At 42.2% G+C, this 21,948-nt stretch overlaps 1 protein-coding gene across 4 annotated transcripts in view; it reads right to left on the reverse strand.

Annotated features, from left to right (window-relative positions):
• Positions 1-13,928: 13,928 nt before the first annotated feature.
• Positions 13,929-21,948, reverse strand: part of lmx1bb (LIM homeobox transcription factor 1, beta b) — a 53,625-nt gene continuing 45,605 nt past the window's right edge. For all 4 annotated transcript variants that reach the window (XM_086313679.1, XM_086313677.1, XM_086313678.1 and 1 more), the window contains 5 exons: positions 20,275-20,450; positions 19,685-19,762; positions 19,240-19,306; positions 18,382-18,543; positions 13,929-17,222 (listed from right to left, as the gene is read on the reverse strand). In XM_086313679.1, the coding sequence (XP_086169805.1) occupies positions 17,065-17,222; positions 18,382-18,543; positions 19,240-19,306; positions 19,685-19,762; positions 20,275-20,450 (641 nt within the window). In that variant the 3' untranslated portion in view covers positions 13,929-17,064. The remainder of the gene's footprint in view (positions 17,223-18,381; positions 18,544-19,239; positions 19,307-19,684; positions 19,763-20,274; positions 20,451-21,948) is intronic.

Below are 21,948 nucleotides of genomic sequence, written 5' to 3' on the forward strand. Positions count from 1 at the left end.
TTATCTTCAATACAATGGAGAGACAATAACAAAGACAAAGATATTATCTGCCTCGGCTGTTAGTTCCACCGGACAGGAATTTTGGCCCTTTCCGTCACAAAATGTACGACATAAATGAAGTATTAGCTTTTATTTATCAGATTTTTTTTCCCAGAGAAAAGATATAGATCCTCCGATGGTTTTGGGAGGACAAAGTCAAAGAGCAGATCAGTTTTCAGACATGGCACACTCCGGTGAGCATACGCGCCAAGATCAAAGCTACCCCTTTGCCTACCGCAGTGCATCCCCAACAGATCTGACAAAGTGTCCCCATTGTGTGACACCCCCCCCACCCACCCCCCCGACCCATTACTGATAAAGAATTGCTTCCAGAACCGCCCCCTCGGAGGCCGAACCGGTCCTGCGTGGAGCTGCAGTTCGTGCTCTGAGGGGAGCTGCGGCACGCTGATGAACACACACGATATGACATGTCAACTTTCATGCAGTAAGACAGCATCAAAGAGGCTAGGAGCGACGTGAGGCTTTTCTTCGGCATCGACGAATTCCTTCAAGAATCTGACTACACCAGAAAACTTCACCAGCTGTTCTAATTACTCTATTTTTTCATGGGATTATTACAAGAGTATGTTTGAGCATTTCGGAAAAAGAACAGTTGCTGGGTTTGGCAAGTTCCTTCCAGTTGTTTGGTGTTTTTACTGAAGCAGGACTTCACATGACTTGGTTTCCTTCCTTGCTTAAAATAAAAATATTGCAGTCAGGTGAATTACACAATCAAACGTGACATTTCCTTCAATTGATTTGGTTTGTTTGGGGATCGCTTGTATTTGGAGAAATAGGCAAATATGTGCACACACCCACGCCACGCACACCTGAGCATTTACACTTACACATTGTGCTGGCTTGCTCTGCCACGTCCACAGCCTCAGGCATGTTCTCGGTCCCTCCCTCCCTCGTAATTACTTTGGTGATCAAGGTCAGAGCAGTAGTAAAGCACACTAACCCTTTAACCTTCTGTGAACTCTCCCATTAGTCTACCTTGGAAGCCGATGCGTGGTTTCAAACACTGTCGCCCACGATGAGCCAGTGAATTAGTCTTGGCATGAATCTAAGAGACAGGTCTAAAGGATTGCCGGTGTCTCTGCGTGAATCCGACGCTGCTGAAGAGACAGCAAGAACGAGAGGGGGTCAAAAATGCAGTGTTATCAAACACCCCCACCTTCCTCACCGAATCCCCTGCCTGGGCTCACAGAGAAAGGACAGACTCCCATAACGCGCGACGCCGTTCTGCCAGCCCTCGGGGCTCCTCCAGAACAGCTCAGGAATTCAGATTTGGGGTTCGACGAGGTCTACAGCTGGGAGGAGAATTTCTACCATCCTCCTTCTCACCCTCCTATTGTCTGGCAGTGGCATCCCAGTGTTCCCTGTCTGGCTCAGTTGTTCTCACAGCTCGCTGTTTTGATATTAGTTTTGCTCAAGGGCAAGGGTCAGCCAGGCTGTGACATCCGAGTTTGACGGGAAATGAATTGCAAACAGTGATCACGATAAAGGTGAAAATTTAAACTGGGATCGACTGTGACAGAAAAAACAGAGGAGAAGAAGAGAGCTGTTGTTACTAGCAGATACGCTAATGATAATGATATCGCCACTGCAGTTATTAATAATAATCCTGGCAATTAATATGTTTGTGTGTGTGTGTGTGGGTGTGTGTGTGTGTAGGTGGTCCAACAGACATCCTGACATCATTATCATCATCACTGTGTCCTACAGTGTCACAGTGGTCCAATGCCAAGCTTTGGAAGCCCACAACTTCACTGGAGGCTGATAAGAGGACTAAATGATAAGTCCAGGGGGCTGGCATCTTTTTACGTCCTCATCCAGTTTTGCTGCATGCAGTACACAGACTATTTTCCAGGGGGCAGTATTGAACTAAGAGAGAACCACACTGGTGACTGTTGAGGCAGCAGAGACACTACTTCTGAGGGTGAACACAAGGTTTAAGGCAAATAATCAAACTCTTATTGATAACTCTGTGACATGGATAAAAAAAAAACATTTATATGGATTGAGCAGCTGAATGAAGTCTAAAACTCAATTTGGAACATGATCATCATTTCGCTGACCTGTGAAATTGGAAACCTGACTTTCTGTCCTACAACATCTTACATCTTTTTGAGTGACATAATTGTTTGAGATTGTATGTTTCTGGGAGCGCTGATGAGATAAGACACAGTAATTATATCACCTCTAAGTACTGTGATCTTTCTATACCAAGTTTTACCATGTAAAAGCACCAGGGTCGATTCTTTTTTCCCCCTTCCCTTTTGTCCAAACAGCAATTATACAGTACTGTAGAATGAAACAAAAGGGCAGCATTGGCCTTCAAAACCAAATTCTCATCTTCAGACATCAAACACGTTTGGCATTTAAGTTCGTTCGATCGCTGCTTTATCTCAAAAAATCGGCTGGACTGCAGCACGGCGACAGAATGAAAAGGGTGTTCACAGCTGAGGCCACACTGTTGCCTTCACATAGAATTTGATGGACAGCTGAGATGGACCGGGGAGATATTAAGAGTGGGAGAAGGATATGACCAGGATGCAGATGAGGCTTGTCAGAGCGGGTTGGAGGAGGAGGAGGGGTTGGTCGCTGGAGGAGGGGATGGACAGAGGGTGGTGGTGATGTTCGGGGAGGGGGGGGGGGACTGGGTGAGCAGCAGTATGCAGGTGGTGACTGGCTGGTGCTCCTCAGCTGGGCCTGCCGCCAGCTTGGCCCCCGGGTGCCCTGCTTTGAATTCAGTCCTTTGTGCTGCCCTGTGTAGGTCAGACAAATTCATGTCTCATCATCCTCTGAGATAGCCAACGATACAGGATAATGACTCAGCTGCAGTTTCAGCTCTGTCGCCTCTGCTGTAAAATATGTTCATCAAAACACTCGGATCTTGCCTGATTCCGTCATGGGGAAAGTACCTGAAATGAACGCACACACAAACAACATTTTTATCCGTTGCTGCGTTCGCGACAGACAAAAATGTGGCATTGGAGGAATTTAAATCAATTCATTGCCGCTCCGTTTGGTTCACTGATTTTGACAAATCTGTATTTTTCAGACAGAGCAGTAACATATTACCTCCAATGTTGCCAAAATAAACTGTTAAGTTAGTGGAATTTCACAGTAAAATATTCATGCATACATACTAATCTGACAGTAAATTGAGTTTTATTTCATGTCTGAATTAAACTGACAACTTAATAACTGATAAGCCTTCTTGAGAGCCCACGCAGTCATAGCTCAGCATACTCACACACTCACTCACACACACACACATACATACCTTTTTATGTCTTTGGGAGGAACCAGTGGGTCAGTGGCCTGGGTGTCGGCCTACTTAGGCCGAGTCAGACTAGTGGACAGGCTCTAATGAGAAGCAGGAGCAGTGAAGTGGGAGTGGGACTGGCTCTAGGGAGGGGTCACATAGGGTTAACTATCAAAGATGAGTGCAAACCTATCCCTGTGGAAAAGACTGAAGAAAACATCGCCCCGCACACGCTAAGCTCCGCAAAGTGGGAGTTCCTCATCTTAATTAATCCAAGACACAAGGTCCTCCCCCTCCAAGTAAAAAATTTTGCTTCGCTCTACAAAAGTATGAGTGTTAACACACCTACATGCTGTTTAGTTTGTAGAGTTTTTTTCTAGTGCATTTTGATTATGTCACTTTGGAAACAGGGTAAGCCTCTATTATTAGCTGAGCAGAAGCTCATACAGTAGACGAATAACAAAAAAAACAAACCAAAAGTGGCATTTAGATATTTATTGAAAACATAAGTAGAAGAAAAGCTAATGCATATATGGGTAACCACAGATGAAATATGAAAGCAAATTTATTACCGGAGCTGGAGAAATTTTGTGTGGGTTCGTCGAGAAACACCCAGCAAATTTTGGAAAACTGCGCCGTGATAGACAGTTTAAACCCGAAGGAAAACAAAAACAGATGTGGAAGTCTAGAATTAAACTCGTCACAAACTATCGGCAGCTACAGACTTGTCTGAATGGCTGATTGTACAAGGAATCACTTGCTACATATTCATGTAACACAGCAATTCAAATCAGGAGCTTGTCCAGTTTATCAAACGGGTAGAATGGGAGCAGTTTAGATGATCGCACATTTTCACACATCTGCAAGAATTTTCAGCAAGGTTTGTTTTTTTAATCAATTACATTGATCTAATTCAGTTTGGCTGTCAGCAGCTGTCAACCCAAGCCTCGGTGTTTGTTCCCCAAACTTTAGAGTGCATAAGAGCTACTGGGTAAATCTTACTTTTCGAGCATATTCATCATACATATGAAAATGTCGGAAGCGTTCCAAACAAACCAGTGACTCGTGAAGTTAATTAGAACTTCTTCTTTTTTTTGTAATGGCTTCAGATGTAATTTTGAAGGAGCTACCATGGTGAACCAACACTTTGTTGTTTAATAACACTAGCTACAGTATGGCTACTAGTTTAATTTGCAATTGATCCCATCTCCCCCTGCAGCTCTTTCTGCAACTCTCACAATGAGGACCTTTCCTCACAGCAACACATTAGTTTGCCTCCACTTGACCAGACAAGGATTTCACTGGTAATGGCCCCTTTAATGGCCTACGGGTCCTTGGGTATTGGCTGTAAAGGCTATATTATTGAACGGTCACTACTTGACGGACATTTTGTGTAAATGTGTAGAATTTTCCGCGCCGCAACTGTAACCGACTGCTCAATCAGGCGAAATGAACGCGAGACCACCGAGAGTGAGAAAGAGAATGTGAGCACCCTGCGAGAGGACAGGGCATGTCAGTAAACCAGAATCAGCTCAACAGCCAGGACTCTGTCAGCTTTCACTATCTGAAACACGCCGGCTTTCTGCTGCAGCTGCCCCGGAGCGAACAAAGTCGTCTGTTCTGACACGCCGAATGTTTTGGGCACCTCCTCTTACATCAAAGGGATTTAATAGACAGGCAATGATCATTAGCTAATTTGAATTATATGATGACTGAGAAGAGAGATATTGAAGTCATGTATGTCTTAGTTTGTCATTGAGTGTAAAAGAATAGTAACTCTGCTCATTACGGTGCATTGACAGTTTACAAGATCTTTTGATATATTAACATGGGTAGTTTCTTCATATCTGCCTCACATTACTTTATTGTTTCAGACCTGGGTTCCTCCTGCTGAGATCATTTACTGTTTTAGATTGTCCTAGGCTGAAGTCATACTGAAATTCAAGCTCCCAGACATGGCAAATTAATCCAGTCTGATCACAGTGATCCCATTTGCTGGAGTATCTTTGTTGTAAACACTAAAGATGGCTGGCACCTGTCTCCTCACATACAGCACAGCATTGGCAAACTCATCTGCTTTGCATATTTATGTTTTAATTGCATTGCAACCCGCACGGTCTATTAATGTTGCTCTGTTCCAATTGCTGGAGTGACACAAATATGCCATGTTCCCCGTCAGCTCTGGTGTGCATGCGGCAGAGGAAGCAGAGCGATGTGCTATTCAGGAGGCAGGGGTATCTTTCAAAACCAGCCTCAGCTTTGCATGACCTCATCTGTGTTTTCCACTACGAAGTGCAAAGATGTTCCTCACTTCAAGGCGTCACGGCAGCACGTTAGAAACTGCGGCCAGCGTGTTGTTTTGGGTACTCAAGACGATTAATGACTTTGTCCCTCAGTTGAATGGCAACAAAGTGGTTTTTATCTTCTGCATCGTTTCACGTAGTTTAAACACAAACTTTGGACCGAGAAGATGGAATTCAACGTTCCCAAGGCGAGTCAACAAGAAATGTCAAGAAGAGACATGCACCTTCAAAGGGAAAGCCACAGGCAAGGGTTTGTGGGTAGGTTTCTGTGCAATGGCAGCTCTTTGTCAGGGCTTGCTGCCTTCTCCCGAGCCTCCGGTTCCCAAACACCCGAAGAAGAAAATGAGGCCATTCTGTCAATCTGTCAAAGTTGACACCACTGCTGCTGCTGCTGAGTGGCTCAAAATCCTCCCTTTGTGTTTGGATTTGTGAGCTCTTTTTAATTATGTATCAAGAAAGACTCAAAAGAACAAATTGCATCAATACTCTGACAAGGTTAACAATGCCCTATAATACAGATGCAGGTACACATGCAAAACATAGAAAATAGACCCAGAGCAGCTGTGTTAAAGGCAGTGCTAAACACGAGCAGCTATGTTTTCTAGGCAGTTGGACTGGTTAAAATAGAAACTTATCTGTTTCTTCCGATGTGCATTGAATGGAGGTCTTAGAAAAGCGACGAAAAATGCCTCCTGTGCTGACATGCTGTAAAGCTACTGCCAGCAGTTGGTTAGTTAAGCTTGGAAGAAAGACAGGAAAATGGGAGAAACGGTTAGACAAGCCAAGCCTGAAGGTAACAACGTCCACGATGCCTGGCACCCTCATGGTGCTGAAATCATTCAAAACGTTAACACCAGAAAAATCATAACTTTTTGTTCTCAACGTTTTGAAACAAACGAGATATATATATATGTAGATATGTAGATAGACAGAAGTAGAGAGCTGTGTAGCTAAGGAAAACCCCTGTTGTTGCCTTTTTCAGTGGTAAAACTAGCTCACTGAAATACATAGGGATCTCTGCCACATATTAGTCAAACATCACTTCCTGTTCTCAAAAAGAGCCTGTTTAACACAGAAAGCTGCTGCATATTCTGTATCACGAACCTGGCAACATTACGCATTAAATAACAAAGTTTTACTAATTTTATTTCAATGCCCTGCAAGGTTCTTAGCGCTCAGCGCCAAGGAGTTCGTCACGTCCCGCTTGTCAGCACAGGAAGTCAGCAGAGCGCTTTCACCGAGGCGGGCACAGCGAGTCTGATGACATGCATAAAGGTGGGGATGAGGAACATGTGAACTCAGAAACTGACGTGCCTCCTTAGCAGCAGGGACGCCTCTACCCCCGAGGAAGCCCTGACTTCAAGATTCGGGGCAGCCCGTTCCGATGCAGCGCCATGCGAAGGTCTGACTGCACTAAGCAGGAGCTCTGAGAAACTCGAGCCTGGAGCAAAGGCACGCATGCTGATACGCACAGCAGAAAGAACCGGCTGGGGCAAAAGCAGGGCTGAGGCTCGGATTAGATCACATGTTACTTTGAGAAAAAAAAAACACCATAGTACACAGCTGTGTTGTGCTCGGGTGGCTCTAGTTAGCCGACGGACTCTAGTGTAATCAATATTTACTCATAACGGCCACACAGGGAGGTCGCGACCTTTGGTGTTGGTGGCTGGTTATAATCTTGAGTTAGGGCTCGTAGATCCTGATCTATTGGAACGCTCAGTGAACAATTTCATTACAGCTATCAGTCATGATGCATATTACAAGAGCTGGTGATAAAATATCTTTACTCATTCATCAGCGGAAACCTGTTATAACAGTCTTAAAGCTAATTATTTGTCCGTTCAAGCTATCGGCATGCTTCCTATGGCAAGGACTTAAAGGTCACGCTGTCTTTATTACACACAACATTTCATCTCTAAATCCATCTTCATTAAAACAGTGGGAGGACAATGGCCTTCCTTGAACTCCCAACACTTAACCTCGCCAGGCACAACAATATTGTAAAAGTGCAAATCTCTCTCCAAAATGGCCCCACAGTTAATAATTAAGCCATGACATTTGGGGGAGACACCAAAAAATCCATATGGTGAAATTTACTAACCTTTTGAAAAGCTAGCAAGAGGAGGCAGTTCATCCGCAGTTTATTTGGGGCCGTTTTAGTCCATATAATAAAAACACACCGAAAGGTCGGGTGGCGCACAAAGGATGATTGTATGCTGTTAACTGGAAGAGAGCAGGAGGCTAATCAATGCTCTCCACATCAAAACTCTATTAGAGGAGCGCTGTCTCTCGGGAGGGGGATTGGACAGAAAGACAGGACGGACAAATGATATTCATATGTAACACTATGGATTATAATTGTCATGATGTAGTGATAATCGTGCTGGTTCTTGCTACAATGTAAAAGGTCAGTTTGGGGCAGAGTCACACTGACCTCTGTCCTCTGAAAACACAAATTATTAAATTACAGTGGGTCAAATGTTCAAACGGTGGGAGTCAAATGTGGCCCAGTGGTCATTAGATGATCTCAGTGCAATAGCTAGCATGGCACTCAGTAGATACTGATTTACAGTTTTAAAAACATCTTACTAATTAGCCGGATTTAATTTATCTAAACAAACAGAAAAGCATCTTTTATAACCAGTTAGGTGGAGGACGTGGGTCAAGCTCTATTTTGAGAGCAAGCGTATGTCTTTTAACTCACTGACGGTCTCCAGAAAGTCATTAAGGGTATATAATAAATAGGGTATACATGACAGGAGGTGTGCCAAATACAGAATTCCTAACAGTTTGGTTTAGCCCGCACTGGCTGTTGACTTTCAGATTTACTGTCCACGCTCAACTCTGAGTGTACACTGCGAGTGATTTATCAGCCTCACAGGTGAGTTCTGTCAAAACATCCAGGGCTTAAATATACAGCTCTGGGCTCACCTTTTCCTGCATCGTATCCTACACCCAGAGGTAATGTTTGTGTGAGCTGCTGTGAACAGCCAGGGGAGACTTCCTCCTCTCCTGTTTGACTTCATCCACACAAGAGTGAAGGAGTTACTCTGAATTCAGACTTTAACAAGCTTTCAGATTACTTTTATATGCACACGTACTTTGGGAATAGGAGTAACTCAAGTAAAAGTCTTTCTTTCTTTTTTTTAAGGCTCTCTTAATAAATTGCCCGAGAAACCTGAACTGTATTGCACTGCACACACACTCTTCCTCCTAATGTGTTTAATATGATTGCTGCATTTATCTGCCAGAGTGACGAACTTAATTCTCTGCTCCCAGTTTGACAAATGCACAGCGCATCCACGACACACCCTGTTGGACAAAGGTTTGCTTGAACTGTGCCGGTGTCTATTTTCCGGAAGGTAACTTAACACAAGGAGTAATCATAAACACAGGTATCAGCTGGCCGCGCACGTGATGATTTGGAAAACATATCAGTACTAATTACCAATCGCTCTTCATGTGAGTGAAATTTGATTGACCTAGCTTGTCATTTAGTCCTCAAGAGAATGCCAAAATTACAAGTGTAATGTGGGAGCATAAACTATCCTCTGCTAGAGCTAGAGTTGAAAGACAGCATGGGGATTGTAATCTGCATTATTACACCGCCGCACAGCCTGGAGCTGGTACACTGATCATAAAAGCAAAATTCACTTTGTGGACAATTAGAATATTTGCCTGAACTTTAATTTCTTTGAAGGCCTTATTAGTGCTTAGTATTACTTCTTAAAACATCTGAAGGGAGAAACGAGGCCTCATATGAGTCAATCATTGTGACGGCTGCCATCTTTGGAGCCAAAAGTGACTATATTTGGACATGAAGGTTGAAGTTTAAGTCGATTAAAGTTAACTTGCTTGGCTACACTAAATAACCACACGCACAAATAACCTAGTGGAGTTTTACTCCCCACAGTTAGCACATCTGCCGCACAGCCCGCCATATTATTTGTTAAGTAATTGCATTAAAATTGCTCCGCAAACAAAGCTGAGAGGTTCATGTATTTATGTGTGGGCAGGTGAAGACAATAGACAGTCCATGGTAAAAGACGAATGTAAGCACCGTGATGTCACCCCTTGGTTTTACAACCCACATTTTGAAGCTTCAACCTTGAAAATTTTTATACTGACTTTCAGAGCCAGAAGTCACCACAAGCCGGATGAGAGGGTGGAGAGCTAACGCTAGCCAGCTTGGTTAGCAGCTGCATCAATAAACTGTGTGGGTGAAATGTACAGGCACACATGTTTGCTAATTAGTGCTGCAATAACAGGCTGATAAAATACTAGAACGTTCCTCACCAGAACGGAAGTACAAACTTCTTGGATGGTCTGTACCACAGGGCGAGCTATAATGCTAACCAGGTAATCCAATAGAAATGCTCTAAAGCACACACATGGTGAAGAGATCCAATGCAGTTACTGGAACGAGGCAGACGGACAGACAGTGATTGGCTGTCAAGGTGGCCACGCCCATAACTGTTGGGAACTATCAAAAGCCTTTTTTTTTTTAAACTATCCTTTTTAACATAAGAGTTGACTTTTAGAGCCAACCCACATGGTACCCCTGTGAGATTATCACATAGACTAAAACTGACATTTTAACTTCATCAGTGTGCATGTCTACTGCTATACTGGCATTCACATCTAATTCAAAACTTTGTTGTGCCTTAATTATGTAGTGCATATCATATGGGAGTTATGTAGCTCCACTTTTCCCTTTTTAATAGAATTATAACTGCAATATGCATGACTCTGCACACTATGACTAAGGCACAAATAATAAAATGTTATGCTTAAGATATTACCCAATTGTCAGATGATGTGGCAAATTTGTAATGTCCCTGGAGCCTGGGGTTGGAGAGAGTGCAGGACTTAGATTCCAACATCAAGGGAGAGGCTCCCGGAGGGTGAGAGTGCTGCCTTGTGTCGGACCTTAAGGTCACCATTCCTTCGGCTAATGCCCCTGGCATCACCTTCCTCCTTGACTTCAAACACCCTGGCTACGCTCCTAGACCATGTACCAATAAGCACTAATAATGCAGAAAAATGAAAACCAAAACAGATGGGCTCCAATAGAGGTGGGGATTACTCAGCCCTATCCAGGGCTCTATCTACACCCCTGGGCGCTGAGATGTGAATCCCGAGCTGTTTTTTTCTCAGCATAAAACAAAGGCAGGAGGTGAATAAAACAGTTGCAGCAATATGTTTACGTGTGCCAGAAATGTTTATGGCAAGGTTCCAATAATTTCTTTTTAGATGTGAGAGGATAGGACTGGATTTTCACTGAACCCTCCTTCGAATTGTGGCTTTTGTATTTTATTTTAAAGTCTTATATACTACAAATATGCTGACCTCTATGAACACTGTTCACATATCTATGGCACGCAGTTTATGGTGCTACAGTACACTAGTTGGTTACAGTGAAACCAAGAAGTACTGTATGTTGGACATGTAACTTGCATATAATGTGTCATACAGAGGCACCAATGTCTTGCGCCGCTGACTGACACAACAGGGCAACACACTGCTGTGAGGGCATGCTCGGAGGTTTGGCTATGACCTCTCACTCTGGTAAAAAAAACCACACTATAGCCTTTTATTTGATTATGCACAAGCCCTCAAGGCTCAAAGAATATGTGTCAGACGCTGCTTAAAAGTCTCCCTGAACAATTAACCACACGCCATGGAAAATGCCCAACAAAAACACCCCCAAAACCTCCCCCAACCGTCTCAACTGGGGACTCGCTGTGAACTCCTGCGAACCCTGGGAAATCATGAGAAGAAATCTAGACAGTGCTAAAACCCACAAACGTCTGAGTGTCTTTGGCCTGGCAAAGCAACAATTAATTGGATTTGGTTGGAAAGAAAATGTAACTGTGACGCTCAGAAATGACAACTGGGAATGCCAATTAGAAGAACAGTAAATTTTAAACAATGGGCATTTCAAAATAAAATTGAAAAAAAAAATGGTTTGGATGAGCCCCTCCCTGACTGAGTGAGTGCGATGAAGTAAGGGTTGGATGTGCGGCCCTGTTGTTCACTCTTCAGCTACTGTCTCGGGTCACGTTGTGCTTTTATGGGGCAGCTGGTCAGAAACTTGCTTTAAATTACCCCGAATAACAAATCGAGCTCCATGTGTTTTTGATGGGCCGGGAAAGAAAAGCTAACAGTTAAGGAGACTAAATGAACCACAAACGTCCAATTACGTCTCAGGTAGAAAATTTCAGGATTTTGGTTATCTAATGAAAATATTGTCACTAGACTCATTTCCTACGTGGTGCCAGAAAGGTAGAAGAGAAAATGTGTTAACAGTATACTGAGGGTTGACTCTTTAACTCTTGGTGAGTTTGTGTCTCCAGCTCAGGTTTCAGGGTGACTGTTTTTATATCGGGGCCACGCTTACCTCAACCTCTGACGGTCTCTTTTGGCCAATTCACAACCAAGTGCCAGTGAACAAGCAGTGACATGGATTATGTTTGCTCATTACCGTGACTTTTTTGGCAAACGAAAAGTAAAACTGTAGGGAGATAGTTGATGAAACACATGTATTTGCTTGTGTTTTTGTTTTTAAGTCTAGTCTACTCCACACCTGGAGGAGATTGGATAGAGTAGATATTTATATTATAAAGATTATGACAGTTTATGGCAGGAAAGAGTTTTATCATAGGAAATAATAAAAAATGGAAGCTATCCCTTTCCTTTGTTTGAGCTAGATTAGAATTTAAATTCAGTCAAGATAAGCTAACAGGGTAGTGGCGACAGCTACATGTTTACCATCCAGGCATATTGCCTTCTAAATCTTGACAGGAGAGAGTGCTGTGATGAAAGCACATCACCACAATTTAGCTAAATGATTATTTTCAGAAGTTATTCAACAAGACCAATCTAGTTCTAAACCAAAATTCAGGACATTCTGGACAAACATGTTGAATGGTTGATTTTGTTTTTTTTTTTCCAAAAAGGAGAATTAGACAGAACACTGGTTCATCCCTTAAGTTAAGTCTCTTTTGAATGTTTCACAGGTCTGAAAATGAGTGAAAAAGCAGCCAATGTTCAAAATATGTCGTAGGATTTATGGTTTTTGAGGTTTACTCTCATCTTTTCCACTACAATGTCAGCAGTAGGACCTTCTGTCCTCCTCCACACCTAAACACCTTTCTGTAAGCTCACCTGGCCTGGCCTGAAAGGAGAGCGCTTGAACCAACTGTACCGTGGCCCCCGTGCAAACACAGTGTGTGCGTAACAGCCTCATTCATGTTTACTGTAAGTGGAAGTCTTTGTCATGTCTGTTTACTCAGTCTTTCACATCTTTCACACTTGAATCCACATATATATTAGAAACCTGACGCTAACATGTTCGTTGTTCTCATTAAACCTGAAAACAGACACACACTAAGTCAAGCAGACAGTCGCAAACAGACGCACACACTGTTCAGCCTGACAGTTTATCATGTTTGCTATGCTTTAGTTTATCTGCTGCATGGCAACTTAAGCTGACCGTGCCTTTTATTCACAGCTGGGTTTGACGAATATTTGGGGTGTTTTAAAACCAAAATCTCACCCGTCCAATGAGTACCCAGTCTAAGACTAAGATGATGTCACTGTAGGGCGTTTCCTCCTTGTGGAATGACAAGCGAAGATAAATGGCAGTGTAACAATTCCAACACCTGGCTGTCAGATTGAAGACAAGATAGCCATCGACAGTAAATGTTATATATAGGTAGATGGAGAGAAGATAGTGCAGTCATCTTCTGTTATGTTCTAGCTAGTTACATTTTGCGAAGCATACCGAGACACAATAAGACACAAGATCATGCGTGTGTTGATTAATCTGTTTGGTCACATGACTAAACAGACTGTGGGTGGAAGACTGCCTGGCAGCACTGAGAACTGTCAGTGAGATGAAGGAGCACCCAGATGGTACTTCCAAGAAACCGCCCGACAGCCCTGAGGTTATAGGTGGGGTTTGCGCTGTAGTCGTGCAGCTGTACTGGTATGTCACCTGAACTTTTCTCCGACCTCACCCTCAGCCCACATAGGTGTTTATGCCTTAACGTCCGCATTCTCTTACAGACAAGTCATAAACTGGAATGTTTTCATGCTTACTCAGGTCTGCTACTGATGTTGGACAAATTAGCTAGGTTACAGTTGAGTTGTAAATGTAGTCAATGAGTTGTAAAGGACTTACATAAGTTCTAACTAATGCCAGTGTTATAAAATGTTCACAAAAAAACTCTAACACGCTAATGTAAAGTAGTTATCTTTACTGTTTTCACAATTTTAGTACATTATAATGTTTACTAAATACAGAAGCATTTAAATTAAGTATTGGTGCTAAAAGAAAAGTCAAGTGACCACCAGTTTTATTAGGATTGAACTTTTTGGGACCAATAATGTCTATTATTTTTCGAGAACCATTGATAATGCTGCTAAAAATTAAAGATGAATTTAATGAATTGTGCATAAAGGCCATTAACTGAAGTAGCTCACACGTGCTGAGAATAGTGTGAATATAGAGTACTGTTCTCACAGAACTGAAAAACTAAGGATATGTAGCACAGAGTTATAAGCTAAGGCTAGCTAGCTTGGTCAGCTAGATGTTTTCCTTGGGATACACAGATACCTGCACATTAGTGAAAGTAACAAACATATGATATACAGATACTGCACTAACTCTCCATACTTGCTCCACTGTGGTATTATTATTATTATTATTTTTTTTTTTGGGGGGGGGGTTCTATGTTATGTTTGCACCAACTTGGAGATATCTGTGTCTGCATGATGCACCCATACAGTCATGGATTCACCTTGCTAAGGCCTTATTCATGCAGGACTATGGACCAGTCAGTAACCCCCACTAGTTGCTAGGGAAAAGTCTGTGCAATTTGTGAGAGGTATACGGGGCTGCACTGAAAACCTTCTTGCTTTGGTCACTAGCACTTTGTAAGGAAGACAGCAACTTGTCTGCAAACACTGGCAAAGTATTCACCAAATTCTAGTATAACTGGGTAAAGTATGATGGAAACCATAAATGGAGACTGTTCATCTTCAAAGTCAAAATTGGGCCTTTGAAATGTGTTAGTTGTAGCAGTGAGGCCCAACCTTTACTCTGAAGGTGAACAGTCTCTGTTTCCAGTTTGCATTGCACTTCTTCAATTTTCTGAACAGGTTGGAGAATAAATGGTGGATATTTGTAGACAAGCTGACGTCCTCCATGGAAACTACAGGTGACCCCAGCAAAATGCTAGTGACCAAAACAATCACAAAAAGGGCTTTGGTGCAGCACCTTTGTTGGGACCAATTTCAACTAGCAGCAGCCAACGAATTGGGCAATATACCAAATTTTTCCCTAGTGATTGGAGATTTCTAGAGGTTCACTTACTGGTCTCTAGATCTAGGTGTTTGATGCCTAACCAAGTTAATACCATGATTCAAAGTCTATTAAAGTTTCTCGAGTGACATCCTACACACATTGATCAAGAGTTGTCAGTTGTATTACACATGTTACAACCATGGTTGCTAGGGAAATGTGTTTTACCCTGACTAGATGGCAGCAGCAACAGTGGCTGTTGCTGAGAGAGATTAGTTCTGGGTCCTGGGGATAGCTTCGGTTGTTATTTCCACAGTTGCCTATAGTTTTTTCCTGTGTCTACAAACACTTGTTAACTACTAGCTGAGCAATATAAAAACTTGAAAAACTGTAACACAAACCAGAAATGAAAGAAGGTTCATCTTCAAAGTAAAAGTTGAGCCTCAGTGCTGCAGCCAACATGTTTCAATTTTTACTTTGAAGACAGATGGTCTCCATTTCTGGTTTGTGTTGCACTTTTTCAGGTTTTACTACAGCTCAGCTAGTAGTTTACAAGTGTTTGTAGACAAACATGAAAAACTTTTCACAGTTTAACTGCAGCTCAGGGACTAGCTGGCCGGTGTGTGTAGACAATTCTGCCACTTCCATTCAAACCACGATTGCAGCAGTATGCTAGTATGCTTGCCAACCAGTTGGGGAATACACATTTTTTGCTAGCAACCATTGTTTGAAAGGGGGTCACTGGCAGGTCTGTTGGCCTGCGTGACTGGGGCTTTAACAATCATTTTGCCAGCGACTGCCATCAACCTCCAGCAACTACCAATAACCAGTCAGGCAATACTAATTTTCCCCTCACGACGAAAGATTACTGGATGGTCACAGACAGTTCTCTAGGCCGGTGTGATTGGGGCCTTATTCATACCATGACTGTCACATGTCCAAAATGATAGACAAGTTAACATCAGAGGGTTAATCACATGTCTGCAAAACATCAAAAGGACTGACTTTCTTTTGGAATTAACCTCAAGTTGTCATTTGAGCAACTGCAGTTTTTGGCACTCCCACACTGGCTTAATTTTTGAGCCCCAAAAGTTGGTAATACTTGATGACTTGTCACTGATGGTATTTATTTAACATTATCAGGAGAAAGACATTGTTTATTCATCAAACCAGTCGACTTTGGTCAATTAGCAACTTTAACATTTTGATAATGCACATAGGACAATGACAACAAAAGGTTTATGGTCTGTATGAAATAAATAGCAACTTTGCCCATTTACAGCTTGGCTGAATAAAACAAAAACAAGAGGGTTAATCTTCATATTAAAAAGGTATACAGATGAGCTGTGATACTCATGAACTCACTAATTCCTCAACAAAAATGCTCTCCTTTTTAAATAAAGCTTTTCAGTTTTAATATGTACCTTCAAGAGCCTGTTATAGTTAAATAAATAGAATGCTTTCCATTTTTAACATGCACATCCAATTTGCCTGGGGAAAGTATTTACACTTCACTGATCCTACTTGTCCACCAAATTCTCCACTTTTGTCTCAGCTAAACAGTTCTTTCTCTCATACATACACAAATGTACAGTCACTCTTGCAGACATGCTGCACCTATTTACTATTAACACAATATCTAAACCTATGGAAAGTGATCAAAATGCTAACGGTGAACATGGAATCCCATGTAGTGTGAAAGAAGAAACAGTCCAAACACCACATCTTAACTGGGGGAGGAAGGGAGGGAGGGGGGAGCTTACAAAAACTTTTTGTTTACAATTGATCATGCACTGTATAAATTCTTTGTGTTATTTGGCTTGAGAGTGTGTAATCAGTGGCTTCAATATCTACTTATTTCCTTTAAGTGAACAAAGAAAAGAGTAATATTTCCTGTGACAAATAAGCAATCCTACCAAATAATCTCTAACAATATTTAAGTCTTTCCCCCAGGAATCGTCACTGTCCTACAATAAGTGGTTTTACTATCTTTTCAGTAAGCTTCCACACATAACCAGGAGCTACTGCAAGGAGGTGTTTCTTCTGTCATGTCCATGTTAGCGTAGGTCCTGGCCATCCATCGCTCTTCAGGTTGAGATGGGCAGTTTATTCTGCGCTAATGTTAGCTTCCTCTTCTGTTTTCATGACGCAAAATAAGAGTTCTGCATGGAGTAGAGGCGGTCGATGGGGTTCCCCACGCGGGCCTGCAAGGAGTTGACTTCTGACGATGCCATGAAGCAGTCACTGAGGCTGGTTAAGGACGTGTCACTGTCTATGTCATGGAATGCAGAATCATTACCTGCAGAGAGCGGATACGGAAAAAGCCGTCAGGATTCAGAGGCAAAGGCGTCATTCAAAGAGCACAACACCCTACTCTGGCTGTGAAATCGGTGTAATCTTGTATTTGAGATTTATAGCAGCGTTGGGAAATTATAATTACTAATAGTCCCTTTGAGAAACTGCTGTTATGTGTCATCACAAATGTGAGAACTGTTTTGTTAGATATCATCAAAGCTCACTTTTTGCTGCGCTCACTGGGACAATTGCGGTCTGTGAGGGAGCATGTAAACAAGGGGCATCCTCCTAAAAGATCTGGTTAATAGCAACTGTTTACGCCTTTCATAAAACCTCAACATGTTATTTCTCTGGAGGGAATAGTTAACTTTATTGCACTCTGGATCTTAATGATAGTGTTGCACAAAATGGGGACAGTGTTTTGAGACATATCTTTTAATGCCTTGCCAATATTGTTCTTTTCCCCAAACCAAAGGAGAGTGATGAGACTGGGGATTTGGTTCTTACTACCGAAGAGAACTAAATGGAGGCAAATTATAAGGAAGTTATGAACTTCAGGAAATGGTCCCTCTGGGACATGTTGAGGACATCGCTCGAAAATGTGTTATTCCAGTTACATCCTGTGGACTAACACTTGATTGACTGATTTTTTCTTTTTTCTTTTCCCCCCTCCCGCCTTTGTTTGCGCTCTAATTCCTTCCTTTATCAAACAGAAATCTGAGGCTTGTTGTTTTCCAATTCTGATTCATTAGCTCACACGGTCTTCAATCATTATTTGCAGTGCATTTTATCTTAAGCTGCCCACATAGACCACATGTTTTTACCAACATTCGGAAACATCATCAGTAACAGGGCTGGGGGCAAGGAGTTAAAACCATATTAAACAGATTTGAAATTACACTTCAAAACCCAACGGCTTATGAGAACACTTGTGTTATCTCATGTGGGAGGAGAAGCTGCTCGTTCTTCTCTGTGAGCAACTTAAATCAGGGGGCTGTGGCCTGAGCACATGTCCCACACTGGGGAGCTTTGAGGTTGATCAAGGGACAGGCATGTGTGCGCTTTGTAAGCAGCAGTGGGGTTTTTGGGGGGTGTAGTAGTGTGTGTGTGTGTGTGTGTGTGTGTGTGTAAGGGAGGGGTGGGGGGGTGGGGTAGATGCTCACCATATGGGTTCATATGGTCCCCGGGCATCTGTGGGGGGGTGAGCCCCTGTTGGAACGGGTCTGTGCTGTAACCATTCTGATCCATGGCGACCAGCTGCTGCTGCGGCGGAGCCAGCGGTGTGAAGGAGTTCATCATCCCTTCCATTCGATTAGACATCACCTCTGCAAGGCAATGAAAGCAAAGGGGCAAAGTTAATACAGCCAACAAGAAGACTTCAGATGAGTCTGCAAAATATTAAATGCCACTACGCAAACAGAGAGCCGGTGACGCTGACCAAGAGAAAACTACAGAGTAGGTACTTCCTGATAGATTCCTATTTGTACCCCAAATATGTGGATTGCTCGCCCTTGTTGTTTTTATGGAAACATACGGTAGTCCTTGCTGTGGCTTCTCTCCCATTTCCCTCTACAAACAATGCTCTTGGCTAACTGAATGTGGGACACAAAGTTCTTGTGGCTTCATCACTGGAGCCCATCCCCATTCGCTTTCCTTTATAGTGGTTAGGTGAAATGATGATGATTCATTTCATTTGGCTTCCAAACTGAATTTCCATTTTACCCTTCATGTGAAGTGCCCTTGTTTACACAGTGACATATTTGTAATTTGTAATTCAGCATCAGTAGCAAATACAGCTTTGATTAGAGCGCAGCGTAAGCGAGAGAAGAAAAGTTCCTGTTTTGAGATTAAGCAATTGGTACACCTTCTCCCTATTCCGATGTCAACATCAACAACAAACTATTGCCGCGATACAAACACTCTTGACCTACTTGGAGATATGTACAAATATCACTTTAAGCTTGGGGCTGCCAGAGACAATGGGCCTCCATTGTGTTTGCAGGGTATGTGGAGCATCGTACCTTGGCCAAGTCTTTGAGAATTCTGTTGTTCTTGTTGTTGCTGCTGTCTTCTTGCCAACTTCTTCATCTGAAACGAAGGAGTCAAAGTTGTGAGGAACTCCCAAAACTAACATGCTCTCTTTAATTTAAAAAGGATGCTCCTCGCTCTTCACCCTTGAATGAACTGCGTAAAATCTGTATCTGAGCGCACTTCATTGTCAAATATCAAAGGTTTTCACAAGATAATCATCAGAAAAGAGGAGGGCGTAGACATTTAATGCAAGAGTGAGCTAGATTTGCAGCTCCTTGCTCTTTTGCATTTGCAAAAGGAATGCAGTGATAAGTTTAACACACATAGTTGTGGTGATTTACTAGCTGAACTCTAAAATGGACCGAAGCTGCTTTTTTTGGGAGTGGGTAGGGTAAGGACACAAAATGCAATTTGTTTTGTGGTATTTGCTCTCACCTTAGCTCTCTGGTTCTGAAACCACACCTGGACCACCCGAACACTGAGTCCTGTCTCTGCAGCCAGAGTCTCCCTCACCTGAAAATCCAAACAAAATACTGTGAGCATCACACAAAAAACCGAAACGCTTCACAGCCCTCTGAAATCCCGTTCCGCCTTAACATAACTGCCACAGTTCCTAACAGCCGCACTGCTTCTTTGATTTACTTTTAAGTCAATGCTGACTGAATGCAGTGGTCTTTTTGGACCTACTGGTTATTGCCGCTTCAAAGTTCGGACCAAGTGCAGCGCCTGTTTTAGGGCCCGGGCTATGGAGGGAGTTCTCCTATCTCAGTGTGACATTTGGTGCAGACGGAGTGCGTTACACCAGACTGCCTCGGTTAACACAGAACAGAATGCTGCTTGCCACTTCAAAGCTCAGCTTTGAGGTGGGGGAGATTTTTTAATTTGAGAATTTTATTTGTCAAACTACTGTAGGGCTCGTGGTTCGCATCTCAACTTCTATCTAAACCCTTACCAGGGAATTAAAAAAACATAAATCTCAGATTTTCTTTACTCAGTTGCAGCTGGTTATTAAAGCTTTGTCTTACCTTTCTGCAGGGCTTTGAAGAGACCTCAAAAGAAGCCTTAAAGGCCCGTCTCTGTTGAGTGGTCAGAATGGTTCGTGGTCTTTTGGGCCTCCTTGGATCCTTGCTGTCATCCCCCTTCCCCTGGCTCCCTATGCCTTTCTCTGGCTTGATGTCCAACTCCTCATCGTCACTTTTCTCTGTAAAGAGAATCAGTTCTCTGTATCATGAGCACAAGCTTGAACTGCCTACACCCTTATTTTTTTTGTCTATGACAGTCTGCTGATAAATATATTTTCATTCTTCCCTATTTCAAGAGATTCACACACCACAAGTGCCTAATCAAAGGAGACACATGTGTTTTTGATACATTATCAATTTATTACAAAAGGAAAAGGCCTCATGTATGATTAGACCTACAGACATCTATGGAAAGCACAGTGAAATATGCACATTTGTCACTGAACTGGACACAATGTCACTAGTAAATTATTACTCTCAGCTTTCTCTGATTTACACAGAATCAATCTCTGATAAGAGTACTACATCAAGTGCAACATGAAACAGGCAATGAGTACATATGGGAAATGCATCTCCTGCAACACAATATGTAAGATAGTCTCGATTCAAACTTAACCTTAAAATAATGACGGAATTTATACACTTTGCTAAACTTTAACTGTCAAGGGCAGGATATTAAAATCTGGGTCAGTAAAATTGCTATCATTTATATATATATATATATATATATATATATATATATATATATATATATATATGTGTGTGTGTGTGTGTGTTCAGACGTTAAATTGGGACAGAGCTGTCTGTTGGGAAGCCCCACCATATTCACTTTTCACTGTTATCAGGGAATATTATGACAAGCACCCACTGATATTGATATTGCTTAGGCGAGATAATGTCCATTTTGCTTCACAGTTTTTACTTGTTTCAGTGAAGTCACCTATCTTTCTGATGCAGCAACCCACTGCACTCATGGTGTCGCAGACTATATAATAATATAACAGTTATTTAAATAAAATGCAACATGAACAACTGTAAACATAATGGAACAAAAAGAAGGACTATATTTCACAGAACTTGAATTTGTATTTTTCTGTCTAATTCTTTAAAGAATAGCAACAATTTCGTCACTAATTTATTTACACCATTAGCTCTATCTGGATTTAGAGTAATTAAAATTGAGCAAAATATAAATAATTAATGTGTTAGCCCTGCGACAGACTGGCGACCTGTCCAGGGTGTACCCCGCCTCTCGCCCTATGACAGCTGGGATTGGCTCCAGCGCCCCCCGCGACCCTGAAAAGGATAAGCGGTAGCGAATGGATGGATGGATGGATAAATAATTAATGTTTCATAGAGTTTTCCGTTTCCTGAGACCTGATTTTGTTTAATAACTGAAAATAATTGACCTGCTAATCTGCTTCCACAACCTATGAGTTAATTATACTAAATGCTATTTAAAAAGAGGCAGGCCCACTGAGTAAAGAAGCATTTCCATCAAGCTAAGCTAAACTGTGAAGCCAGCAAGCATGGTTTGAACAGAGTATCAGACCAACTCAAATAAGACAGTAGTTTGAAAGCTAATTTACTGAATTGCAAGTTGTAATAGGCTAAATATCTGCACATGATGCAATATTATATAATGTAACACCACATAATGCTTTATACATAAACTGG

The sequence above is a fragment of the Aulonocara sp. 'chitande type north' Nkhata Bay genome, linkage group LG12 (genome assembly GCF_057382095.1).
Source record: "Aulonocara sp. 'chitande type north' Nkhata Bay isolate Kocher_YH1m ecotype deep benthic linkage group LG12, A_spYH_male_GT1.1, whole genome shotgun sequence".
Classification (NCBI taxonomy): domain Eukaryota; kingdom Metazoa; phylum Chordata; class Actinopteri; order Cichliformes; family Cichlidae; genus Aulonocara; species Aulonocara sp. 'chitande type north' Nkhata Bay.